At 52.8% G+C, this 13,070-nt stretch overlaps 1 protein-coding gene across 1 annotated transcript in view; it reads right to left on the minus strand.

Moving 5' to 3' along the window:
* Positions 1-6,356: 6,356 nt before the first annotated feature.
* The window catches only part of MAP4 (microtubule associated protein 4), a 161,249-nt gene continuing 154,535 nt past the window's right edge, over positions 6,357-13,070 (minus strand). Inside the window, 4 exon segments of the mRNA XM_050892110.1 lie at positions 6,357-6,418; positions 6,717-6,894; positions 9,680-9,792; positions 11,836-11,917. Coding sequence (XP_050748067.1) covers positions 6,414-6,418; positions 6,717-6,894; positions 9,680-9,792; positions 11,836-11,917 — 378 coding nt within the window. The 3' untranslated portion in view covers positions 6,357-6,413.

Below are 13,070 nucleotides of genomic sequence, written 5' to 3' on the forward strand. Positions count from 1 at the left end.
CTCAAAAACCTGTCAAGGGCCCGGCTGTTTGGGATCTCGGGCCACATCCATGCTGCGCGCTAAGCCTGAGCGCACATCCTGCCTGAGCCAAGGTAGAAAACCTTTCTTTTTTTAAGAGCGGGCAGGGGGGCAGCTGCTGCGAGGTGGTGGTGGCCCCTGGGGACCCCCCCTTTAGTCGCAGCCATGTACGGGACCTCGCGCTTGCCTTGGAGCTGGCCTTGGCCGCTGCTCAACAAGGAGCTGGGTGGGATGGGCAGAAGGAAGCAAGCCCCAGGTTGGTGCCTGCGTGTGCCTGTGGCTCTGCCCGCTGGCTGTACCAGCCGTGCTGCTCTGCACCGGGCACCGAGGGCTGACGTTGGCCACGGGGAGGTGGCAGGCCGGTGCCTGCTGTGAGCCCAGCAACCCCCTCCCCTCTGAGCCCAGGCGTGAGGAGCAAAGTCAGGGAAGGGGGAATTCTCCAGTGGTTGAAGGCATCGGAGATGACACAATTCCTTCCCCCCCTTTCTTTATGGCTTCCTCTGCCACCAGCAGGACATCAGGTGTCCCCGACTGTGCCAACACCCCCCTGCCCAGCCTTCCCAGCCCCCCCACAAACTCACGCCCATGCTGAGGAGGAACATCTAGAAGCTTTATTTCAACCCTTTACAATAGTAAGAATCACAACATCAAGTCAGGAAATGTTGCTAAGGAGACGACAGTCTTACAGCCCCTCGCAGGAGGGCGCGACAGAAAGGCAGAAGCAAACCGGTATGAATTCACTCCATGGCAGGAGGGGCTCTGCCCCGGCCCCCCCTGCCCACAGAGCTGTTGTCTCAGGCCTTACACCCATGCACTAACCTCCCCCCCTCCCCAGCCCTCGCCTCCCTCCCCTCAGCACCACCCCACTACGGTACAGGTACAGCGGTGGCGCTTGCCCCAGCACCGGCTGCGCCCCCTCCTCGGGCAGCACGGTGCACCCATGGCCACGGAGGAGACAGTGCCGCCACAGAATAATCCTATGACACAAAATAATAATAGAATGTCACATTTAGAGAACACGTCACATGCTGCTCACTCCTCACAACAGCCCGGTGAGGTAAGTAGTATCATCCCCACCTTGCAGATGGGGAAACTGAGGCAGAGAGGTTAAGTGACTTCCCAAGACCACAGAAGGAGCCCTCCCGGGTCCTGCACCCCGAGCCCTCGTCTCCAGCCGCACTGTCCTCTCGGTCCGACCCCTCCACGCGGTCATTTCCCCCACTATGTCATTACTCGTTGTACCTATGTTACGGGGTAATCGAAGCTGCAGGCAGTGCTGAATGCTGGGGTGGGACGATCACAACGGGTGCAAGACAGGAGTCTCGTGTCTGATCGCTTACTCTAGACACCAGCTGGTGGCCAGAGAGACTCGTGTGAGGGAGATTTGAAAGGCAAACACTTACTCTAGCTGGACTTCAGGTGGTGAGGAGGAAGGAGAGACGGAGCATGCTTTCCGCTGCTGCCTCCCGGAGCAGTTTTCCACCCCACCCGCAGGCTGCCCCGGGCCAGGAGAGCTTTCAGGTGACATTTCTCCCAAGCCTAGAGGCTGCTGGCCTCCCAACAGCTATGGCCTTTTGCAGGGACAGCGTTGAACAGCCCTGACCGGCTCAGGAGGGGCTCGGCCGTTCCCTCCTTCCACGCGCGGGGAGGACACAGGAGCCCCTGTCACCCCAAAGATGTCACCGACATCAAGCTCCTGCCGCGTTCCAAGAAAACTAGAAATTCTGCCTAAACGACACAAACACGCGAGGGTCCTAGAGCCCCACTCACACACCGACACTACGCAGGGGACAACAGCGAGGGTCAGCATAGAAAACTACATTCAGTTTGCAGTCAGGACTCGGACCCAAGGGGAGGCGCATACTGGGGGCAGCAGCAAAGCCGCCGCAGCTCCCGGCCTCCTGCGGCCTCAAGCCCACAAACTTGGTTACTTGAATGTACTTTGTTGAACAGTATAAAAAGCCCCAAAGTAACTGTATATGCCACTGATATGCAGGGAGACCCCAGGCTGCAGCAGACCGGGTGGCAGCTGAGCAGCCTGAGCCATGGGGAAGCCTCCTGCCCACCAGAGCATGGGTGCTGGCAGCCGGGGAGGGACCCCAGCGCCTGCCAGAAAGGAGCTCCCACCCAGCCCTTCCTGCTGCACCACATCCCCTGCCCGCAGCCTGCACTGCTTCCTCATCACTTCACCAGCTCAGACACCTCCAAGCCAACGCTCACCCTGACCATGAGCTTAGGAAAGGTCTTTGCTGAGCATCTTGCCTGAGGCAGGCGCAGGCTCTGGCACGCCTAGAGCTTGAGCGCGCACTCCTGCGCACACTGCCTCTGTGCCCCATCCAGCAGGGACCAAGCCCACCAGCGCCTGACTTCTCCCAGCTCACCAAAGCCACCAGGCTGCCCCGGCCACCCCAGCCCTCCTCTCTCCCCCTACGCTGCCTTCCCCCAGAGCAGAGTCACACCACGTGCAGCCGCAGAGAAAGCCAGGACTCAGGAGGCATCTCAGGACAGGAACACGTACATTCAACTTGCATCTAATTGAGACCACAACTCATTTTTTTTTTCCCCCAAGAGAATTTGCTACCTCTAGCCCTAGATCAAGCCAACAGCAAACACAGCTCCTTCCCCTGCTCTGCCCGGCTGGGCGGGCGCTCGGCCAGCCAGCAGCTTCTCTGCAGTCTTCATTCAAGGTCTCAGCACTAACCAGCTCACTCCCACCTCTCCAGATAGGAAACTAAAGTCATTTTCACCACACATGGATCTCTTCCCAGGCTAGCAATATGTACAGCTGTTTCCTTAGAATAAAATTAAAAAAAAAAAAAAAAAATCCGTATTAAAACCAAAGCTGTCCTAGAAAAACCACACCAAACTAGTGTATCTGGATTTAGTTTGTCAGCTAAACACAGGCACAGCAAGTGTTAGAGAAAGTGGCACAGAAGCACAGGTCGGTCGGTTAGTGTTCAGCTGAACCGTGTGAGAGTCTGGGAAGGTTTGTGCATGTTCAGAGACACACCTGAATGCCGCCGCAGCCGTATGCAGGCATGAAAGCCTTATCCGAGACTGCCGAGCAGTCAAAGAATCAGATAAAAGCAATGCAGGAGGAGAAGGTGGCGTTACTGTCCCTTTGCCGGGTGCTAGGGGTTTGCTTGCTTTTTTTTATTTATTTGCAATCTCAGAAGATAAAGTGCAATGTTGCCACTTGCCTTCCTCCTGCAGCACCTGAACTAAGACCAGGACCCGGCTGCCTCCCTCCGCCCGGGCATCTCACCCCCTGGGCGCCCAGGGCAGAGCAGCAAGAGGAACGCGACATTTCAGCTTCCACCTCCTCTTTGGTTAACCACAAACACCACCGGACTTTGCCGTCCCCACCGCAAGCCCCGCGGCTGGTGCCCGGCCGCTGCTCACCAGCACAAACTTCCCAGCTCCTCTGCCCGGCCGGTGAGCCTGGAGGTCGGCTTCAGCCTGCTGCCAGCCAGCATTTGCCTTTCGCAGGCAGGGAAGCAGGGCTCCGCGCACACCTCGCGGGCACCGGACCCTCTCAGCAGCGCCTGCCTGCCCTCCCGCAGCTGCCGGCGCAGCCCTGCCTGCCCTAGCCCGGAGCAGATCGACATTATTGCTTGGGGAAGCACAGCCCCTGCCTTCTCCTGCTGAGGGGATCAGCCTGCTCTCCTCTCAGTCCCTCTCCTCCAAACTTCCCCTCAAATTCAAGTGTTGGAAAAAAAAAAAACAACCCCAAGATTGACAAGATCAAGCCCGTATTTAGAATTTAGCAGTAAGAGAAAGAAGGAAGCATCAGCGAAGGGGCAGTGATATATACCGGGGGGCAGCATGCAGGTGAACGGGTGGTTGGAGGCAGCACCATCACGGGCCACGGGACCGGCTGGAGGGTTTCAAAGCATCACGACACAGCTCTGCTCTCTTGAGAAATGAGGTTTCCAACCCCAGCCCGGAGCTGGAGACGGCCTCTGCGCCTGCCCAGGCAGCTGCCTGCCCCACGCGGGGCAGGAGGGCGGCTTCAGCCCCTTCCCCAGCTCCAGCTTTTCTCTCTGCAGAGCCAGCCACACGTCAGGAGAGCGAGAGGGCCCGGGGTGTTAGTGCTGGCTCGCCTAGGGCCAGCCTCAGCAGCGGTGAACGCCGAGGCTGCGCAGCACACACAACACGAGGGCAGGGAGCGACCAGCTCAGCTGCTTCCCCTGGTTTGGGATTAGAGGGATGTGGCATGGAGGGGAGAGGAGAGATGGGGAGGAGGAGGAGGAGGAGGAGGAGGAGGAGGAGGGGGGGGGGGGGGGGAGGAGGAGGAGGAGGAGGAGGAGGAGGAAGGGAAGCACTGGGAGTTTTCTAGGGTATATATAACCGCCCCTTTCAGGTGCAAATCTGCATTGATTATTTAAATTTGTATTCAGAGGAAAAAGCACTTATGAAACTAGCAGACGACTTTGATGCAAACTAGTACATTTTAATGCCATTTTATTAGAAATCATGCAAACTTTAATATAAAAAATACAAGTGCAATAAGAATCTTTGTGTGTAAATACAGATTCCGGGTTATCGTGTCATTGTCGGCTTCCCAAAGAAATATTCCCAACAAGCATGAGAAGCTGCAGGCTTCCCTCTGTCCCCTCCTTGAACAGCCCCCCCTTAGCACACGCCTGGTTCAGTTCACTTTGATCCCAGTGTTTTGTTATTCCGCCTTTTTTTTTTTTTTTGCTTTAAATTAGTTTGACGACCCAAGAACACTTTTTTTTTTTTAATTTATTTACATTTCATTTCTTTAGTGTCATTTGCAACATGAAACGAGGAGCTCACACCTCAAAGAGTAGGTAAAATCTCCTTCCTAGTCAGAGCTGCAACTCCCTGGCATTAGAAACCTGCCTCTGCCGCCCCAGCCAAGGGCTCTGCCTCCCTCCCAGCCCTCCACAGACGTTCTGCTACCCCTGCCTCACGCCCCGGGTGAGAGGTGGCCTTTCCCTTCTTCCCCACCTCGGCCTCCCACCAGCCTCGCTCAGCCTGACGATACGGTCACCCATACACATCAGCCTCTGTTAAAACACCACACGCGCACACCACAGACCTGCTTTTGCCTCGGAACTCACGGCCTGCGTTAACCTGCAACTCCACCGCGAAAGCAGCCTCCTGCCTTTCCTCCAGACCTCAGGCCCTGGCTGAAAAAAAGATAAATCCCAAGGCTTTGGCTGTGCAAGTTAATAAATAAACTGTCTTTGCCTTGCTAATGCGCAGAAGGTCCTAGGCAACCTCCAGGGCTGGCGGTTTGGCCCCACAGGAGGTTTTACGAGGATCGATTCAACGCGTCTCGTTGCAGTCAACACAGGCTTCATCTGATCTGTTACAGCAAGTTTTCCTTTAACACATTCTTGTGCCTTTCATTTCAGACACGGCTTAATCCCATGAATTTGCTCCATCGTTTTAAAATATTAAAAAAAAAACCCCAAAACAACAACAAAAAGAGTTACAATTGCTGGATATGTCAATAAGAAGCCAGCACTGCAGCAGCGGTTAATGTCTCTACTCTCCTACAGTTAGGAAAAGAAGGAAAGAGAAAAGGAAACTTAGCATGGGTTCGTAGCACAATAAATCATCAACACATCGTCACAAAGAATAAAAGGTTAAAGTCAACAGTTAAAACAGCCTAACGTGTGTGTATAATATATATCGTCATCAAACAGGATCAGCAGAAACTGAAGTGGCAAGGAGGAAAAGGTTGTTTGTTTTTTTTTTTTAAAAAAAAAAGACAGAAAGAAAGATCACAGCTTATCCCTATTAACTCTGGCCTGGCTTCAGCCACCAGCAGCGTAGGCGTGCTCCTACCCAGCCACCCGCCGCCCAGGCTCGGTGGCCGTCTCCCCGCTGCTCGGGACAGTGAGACACAGCCTGGAAGTCACTAGATGCCCGTCCCTGACACATGACACTAACACTCAACTCTAGTATCCCCCTAAAAGCAAAAGGGACGAGGCGCGGAGAGGGAAGGAAGCCCTTTCCAGCCAAAAAGGGACCACCAGAGTCCGGCACGCTCGGGCAGGGGCAAACCTCCAGGATGCTTCGAGGAGTCAGCGCGGCTGAAAGGGACGCTAGCCCTGCTAAACGCTGTCCCCTTCCCATCTAAAGCCAGACGCCGGGTTAAGAGAGCCAAGCTGCGTTACTCTGGGGAGCACGTGGGAGACGGGGCTGGGAGGGGTCACAAGCCTTGCTGAGAAAGCGCTGCAAGGGGAGCTGGCTGTTGCAGCGGTGACAAGGAGGCGACTGAGCCCAGGCTCTCGCTGACGGATGTGCTACGCCAGGGGGAAGTGCTGCTGGAAAGGTTGGGGGGTTTGGAGACGACGATTTCCGCTCCGTGGTCTGTTCGAGCCTTGGCCTCCTCACGGAACGTCAGCTTGTGAGATTCAATCTGCAGCAACACAAGGGCAGGTGAGAAGGGGAAGGGCAGGAGAAGGAAAGAGGAGGAGAGAGGGGACAGGAGGGGAATGGAAGACGATACCATAATGTCATCATTAGATGCCTGGAAAATAAAAGGCAATTTTCTGAATTAAAAAAAGGCAAAAAAACCCTACAGACATCGAAACAAACAGTTCAACGTTCAGATTACAGCGGTGTGACCAGTGCCCAGGGGCGGCCGCTCTGCCCTGCTGCAGCGCTCTCCCCACCCCACCCGGCAGAGTGCGTAGAGAGAAGGCGCAGGCACTTACTTGTTTCTTGTATCTGAGTCTCGAAGCTCTGAATTTCCCTTTGGTCACCACCGCTCAGGGCAGTGGGCACTGCCGGCCCTACGCCATTCTCCCGCATCTCACTGCCTGCCTGGGCCGCTGTCACCTCTCCATTCTGAGGGGCTGGCGGGAGCTGCCCTGGCTCCGCGCTCCCCTCAGCCTACAATGAGACAACGGGGTGGGGGAGGACGACAGGGACGAGTCAATAGAAGATAGGGGTGCGGGGTGGGGGGGTGAAGTGCGGGTTCCCGGAGCCCCCTCCGCCCTCCCCAGCTGCCGAGACACACGCAGGGACGAGGGGGTGTTTGGAAGCGGGAAGCAGCCCCTCGCTCCCCAAGAAACCACCGTCCTGACCAGCTTTCCAGCTTCTCAGAGCGCTTCGGTCCCCGCAGACCCATCAGCCCCACGCTGCTCCCTGCCAGCTCGTCCAAGCACAGGTGCCATGCGGTCCAGAGCTCAGCACCCTCTCCCCAAACACATGCCTGTAATGCCCTGGTGATGGAGGACAACCAAGGCAAAGGCAGCTCAAGGCACGTTGACAGGACTAAAGCAGAGCGCTACGGGGTCAAAAGCAAGCAGGTGGTTGGGTACATCGCAGTAAAGCAGCCTCCGTTATTTGGGGACACATTTATATACCAGACCTAAACAATACACAGCGGATCCTAAAACAGGAAGGCCAAGTTTGCACAAAGGACCTCATCCTCACTTGATGCTGGACTACGAACTGGGAGCACAGTCTTTAGAGAAGACCCCGTCCTGGTCTGTTCTCCTACCATAGCTGGTCGTCCCACCTGGAGTCACCAACTTCTACTAGCCTCGGAGGAGAGCTAAGTCCTACTGTCATTAGAGAAGAGACTAAAACACTGGTGGGAGCCTGCTGAGAGCAACGCAGAGTTGCTTGGAAAGACATTCCGATACCACCAACACTGCAGGGCATAGCAAGCAGAGGAGATGTCACGTTGGATCAGCGCAGCTCCGGGAAGGAGGAACCCATCCAGCCAGGACACCCCCTTGCTGTCACCTTCAGTAGGGAGGAGTACAGGGAGGGGGTGGCACCCTCCAGTCCAAAGCAGCTCTTCTCTGACCCCACGCCCTTGCCCCCACAAAGTCTTATCCACAGGGAATAAGGCTGCTGCGCTCTTCTCAAGACTAAGTCAGGCCCTCTCCCTGCGGCCCAGGTAGCAATGCGAGACAGCCATGGACCGGCTCTGGACCTGCTTACTCAACAAGCAGCAAAACCACCTGGCTTTCCTTCTGGGGTCCAAAGTCCCCACCCATGAACTGAGAGCAAGACCAATATCTAGGTGCTTTTGCAGGAACTACAGGGAGCTGGATGATCGCTGCACCTCCATGAGAGCCACGGCGGGTAGCTGAGCGAGAGCAGCCAGCCCTCTTGCACATGGGTGCCAGCCCCTAAGCGCCACGTGCCCCTGCTCCGACGACAGCACTGGCTGAGATCTGCGGGATGCAACAGGGAAATGATTTGGTCTCTGTATTGAAAGGCTAAATATTAGAGCCCAAAAAAATACTGGATGAGAGCATCATCGACAGAGACTCTTTGCAGCCATGGAGATGGGGGAAAAATATTTAAAAAAATCAGACTAATTCTGAACAGGTAAGATTTTAGAACTTCAATGAAAACCCTAGTTACCAGCAAATAGCACCAGTATATGGACTAGACACTCCAGTAAACTGGACCAGCCAGGCACCGTTACAGAAAGGTCCCTATCCCTCCCAACACACCAGCAGCTTCTCTAGTTCCTTTCAGCTTTTCACTGAGCCCCAATCTGCAAGGCTGAAGTTTACATAAAGGACTGGAGACAGGAGAGTCCTGATGTGTCCCCAGCAAATACTCTGGCAGTCACCTCTTGCCTTGTTTTAACGGGGATGATTAACCACATACTAAATATACTTGTGAATTCTGCTGCATGATCTGCTCTTTAGGACAGGGATTATTTCTTTCCAATTCACACGGCATTTAACACAATAGCTCAAGCCAGCTGAACTCTAAAGCGTTTCACAACACAAAAGTGTTCAAACAAAACAATGCTGGGACAACCAAGGGAACTCAGTGCTTAGAAGGGGTTTCTTCTCCTCCCTCTGTCTATCCTGCTGGGGGCAAAGACTAAGTCATATTTTAACAGTTCTGATGCTGGAGCACAGGATTGTTTTCTCCGCTTCCAGAGCTACCAGCCAATTCAGAAGCAGCGGTGTTTCACATAAAAGCCCCAGCACTAGTGACTACCTAAACATAATCCCCAGCACTGCTCTAATCGTTATGTGGCATGATAGGTCAAGCCCACACATCCATCACTCGGTCATTCAAGCGGGGGTCATTTCCCTGCCCTAAGCACAGATGTTGCATTGCTGTAGCGAGACCCGCAATTTGCAGAGCCGAGGCTGGGGACAGTTTATGTTCTCATGGGGAGAAGCGCTGAATCACAGCAATGAGAGGCGCAACAATCTTTTCTTATCCTCGCACAAAGGGCCTTCGGGCTGGGCTGTAGTACGGGTTACAGGCTGAAGAGTGCTCCGAGAGCTGCAAGGTGCTGTCTCCCACCACAGAGCACTTTGATCTCACCAGCTTTACTGGGGGTAAAAAAAAAAAAAAAAGGTGGGGGGAAGGGCCACAGGCAGCTTCTCTGATGGGCTCATAGCTTACAGAGCAATCCCTGCTCTCAAATTCTTCGAGGAAGGATGCAGATGTGCAGCACGAGGCCTCTGAGTAACGCCTAGCAGGGAGCCCATTCAGGCAGGCCACTGAGGTGGTTCATAGAGCTCTCCTTTTCAACTCATACCTCCTCCTGGGGTTCACAACAGAGCCCACAGAAATAAGCAGATGGCTATAAAAGGCTGGGGGTGGAGAAGCTGCACTACAACAGCAGGACAGGGAGAAACACCAAATTTAAACCCTACCCTGATGTGCCAGAGCTTGCTGCACCCACCTTCACGGTTCCTCCTGCTGGCAAGTGTCCCACGTTGTCCAGAGAACCCACTTTGGCTTGGGCCTTCTCCTTGAAGTTCAGCTTCTGGTTCTCAATTTTGACATCTCCTCCCCCTAGAACAAGATTGCGTAGGAGTGAGTTTATTAATGCCTCCAGAACAGTCCCACCTGAGTTCCGTCCCCTTCCCAGCCCCACCGAAGAACCACTGGGGACCCAAGGTACTTTGGAGGAGGGACAGGACCAAGTAATACATTTAGTGTTTCAGTCTCTTTCCAGTTAAGGTTCAGTTTAAAAACCAGCAAGATCAAAGTTGGTGATCTGCACGCGTGCAGGCCAAGCAACAGTGCAAGCGAGCAGGGCTGCACGGCAAAGCCCTGGAGGTGCCCTCAGGTGGGGAACTCCACACGTCCGGACAGACAGGCTGGAAGCTATCCGCATGCCAACCTCCTCACTAGATCCGCTCGTGAATCTGTCTCCCCCAGCAGAGATGTGAAATGCCAGTTCCACTCGATCCCACACCAGTGTGTTTTTGATGGTTAATACCAGCTGCCCACTCCTATCCGCGTCCCTTGCCAAGGTCTCCGCCAGCTCAGCCCATCTGCGTGGTTGTCGGTGCCGGGACACGTTCTGCTCCTTTTCGTTAACTGCGTTCCTTTGCTCATGATCCATTCCCACTCCTACTCCATCACTGGCACTTGTTTTGACTGCCCGGACCGCCAGCTCCCTCCCCGACACACAGACCCATGTGTCACTGCTTGAACTACTCAGGAGGCAGCCGCGCAGGCAGGGAGAAGCCAAGCGTGGGAACTGGACAGACACGTCAGGTTCAGGAGAACACGACAGTCAGAAAAGCAGCTGTAGATTTCTAGCAAGATTCTTCTAGATTTAGAATACTGTAGTTCCCATTAATAAATAATACTGTATGTGCAGCCCATATTCCAGTAGGTTTCTCAAAAAAACCTATTTAAGTATTGCTAAGCACAACTTTGCTTCCCAGTGACATCATTAAATACTCAGTCCTCAGCACTTTGGAAGCCTGGCACGGCCAATGATGGAAGCCAACTGATTCGGTCTAACAAAATCAGTAAAACATCTGACAACAGATGGATGGATTATTCTGCTTTAATCAGCCCTGGACAAGAGCAGTTATTGTCGCGCACAGCTTGTTATCACAGAGCATTGAATAAACAGAGGTCATGTTTGTGGCACCACGTTCTCAAAGCGGGAGCGCGTTTTGAGGCATTGAACCGTGGTGCTCGGTGTATAAGGTTGAACTGCTTTCAACCTAACAGGCTGGCAGAAAGGGTGCAGGAAACTCCCAGGAGCAGACAAAGACAAGCTTGTAGTATTTGTTTGCAGCTTTGGTCAGTGAACTTTGTCCCTCGTGCATGGATGTTTGACTGCCAGGAGTTTTCCTGTGCAGACAACTGTCCTCAAACGAGCAAAAGTCAGTGAACTGACCATACTTTAGGATGCTACAAAGGTACAGATCCAAATCTGCCTACAGCCACGGTACCTTGAACTCGAGGCTTGCCTATGCTCCAGCTGAGCGGTGGGCTGGTCACTGCTCGGTTAGGAAACCCGAGATTCGCAGGAATTCACGCAGAGTAATCGCTGTGTTCTCAGCGGGGAGCAAATAATTCCTGCACACTCATCCCATAATATGCCATTAAAGAGCCAAAAGCGGTTTATATAAGACAGGAGCTGCTACTGAACTGAAGGCTAAAAAGACCCTTGTATCTGCTTTGAAGAACTAGAGGGAAGTTATTTTATCCTTCCACAGCACATCTATGTTCAGAGAGCCCCAAAGCCCTCTGTACGCACAGATGAAGCTTCCAGACTCCTGGAACGGTCATGGTAGGTATCCACCTTTTTTTTCCCCCCTTTTTTTTTTTTTTCCTCCAAATGGGGAGGGAAAAAGAGAACTGAGTCAAAGCAGTAGATTATCTTCACAGGCAAGATGAAATCCCACATCTCCTAATCCCCTTCTCCGCTCATGAAACCACCAGGAATTGCTAAAGCAGCTAGACAGTACTTCTAGAAATACTCCCTGAATGCAACAAACCTCTTAAACTATTTCAGTCGCAATCCAGGACTATATTTAAGTGACGTGCAATATCTACAGACAAATCATGAAGAAATGGTAAAACTTCTACCTGGCTTATGCTTGATATTTGCTTTGGAGCCACACTTCGAGGACACTTTGGAAAGGTCAACTTTCTTGTTCTGGATCTGCACCTAAAGAGACAAAAAGAAACAACTCAACACAGAGAAACATTTCCTGTGAATCTGGAGGCCAATGCGCCATCTCAAACATCAGGTCACACTTAACCAACCTGCACCCCTTTTCTACCATATTATATTTTCATATTGACTTCCCAGCCACTGTGTGCCAAATGCTATCGTCGGCTTTAGCATTATTTAAAGGCCTGCACCAGCCAAAAGCGGTTAATGTGAGCAGACAGAAATTGAGACCAGATAAAACTAACAGATGGACAGTAACCAGAAACGGGAGTCTTGAGTTCATGGCACATCCACGGAATACAAAAGCACTTGGGAGAGGGACCAAAAAAAAGCCAATCCCATTGCCATGTTCCCCAGACTGTTTCTGCCCAGCGCTGGCTCTGCCTCTGAAGACCTGGGCAGCTCCAGATAGTCACCAGGACAGATGTCATCTCACGGTTCTACTCAGCCACTCTCTTGCTGTAGGGCCAGAGACATGCCGCCAGCTCCAACTTTTTCTCTCTACCATCTTCAACGTGCAGACTGACCCATGTCTAATTGTCAGGCTTTGTTTGCAGCCTCCTCACAGCGGTCCTTCCTCCCTGCTGAGAACAGGACGCCAGGAAGGATCGTCGTGCCCAGATGGAACAAACTGCTCGAAGAAGCTATCCTTCTCAAAGACAAAACACTGGGAGTGGGGAAGCTATTCCCCCATATTATCTCCTTTAACCTCATTCTACCAGTGACTTGACACTGGCATACAAAACCTTCCACAAAAAAATGTACGGCCATGCAGTCATGAAATCATGAGATATTCATGACTCAGTAAATGACCTTCTTCCAAGTCATGGTGTTTGTGGATGTAAGTTTGAATTTGGGGAGAAGTGTCTTCTCTCAGGTAAGACAAAGGTGGAGTCAAAATGTCACAGGCTTTTTGTCTTTTTGCTCAAAAAATATTTCATCTCCAACACCTGGACCAAGTGCATCGTACAGAGCCCCATTTCTGACATCTTTAAAATTCCTCCTGCAGCTCCAGGTGGATGAAAAATTCCTCTATTCCAGAACGAACTTTTTGTCTAACTGCTTGGAGATCCTTCAATTCATACAAACATAGGATAATTTATACCGGAAGGAACTTTTGGTCATCTGGTCTAACCTCCTACTAAGC

The sequence above is a fragment of the Gymnogyps californianus genome, chromosome 2, assembly GCF_018139145.2.
Source record: "Gymnogyps californianus isolate 813 chromosome 2, ASM1813914v2, whole genome shotgun sequence".
NCBI lineage: Eukaryota > Metazoa > Chordata > Aves > Accipitriformes > Cathartidae > Gymnogyps > Gymnogyps californianus.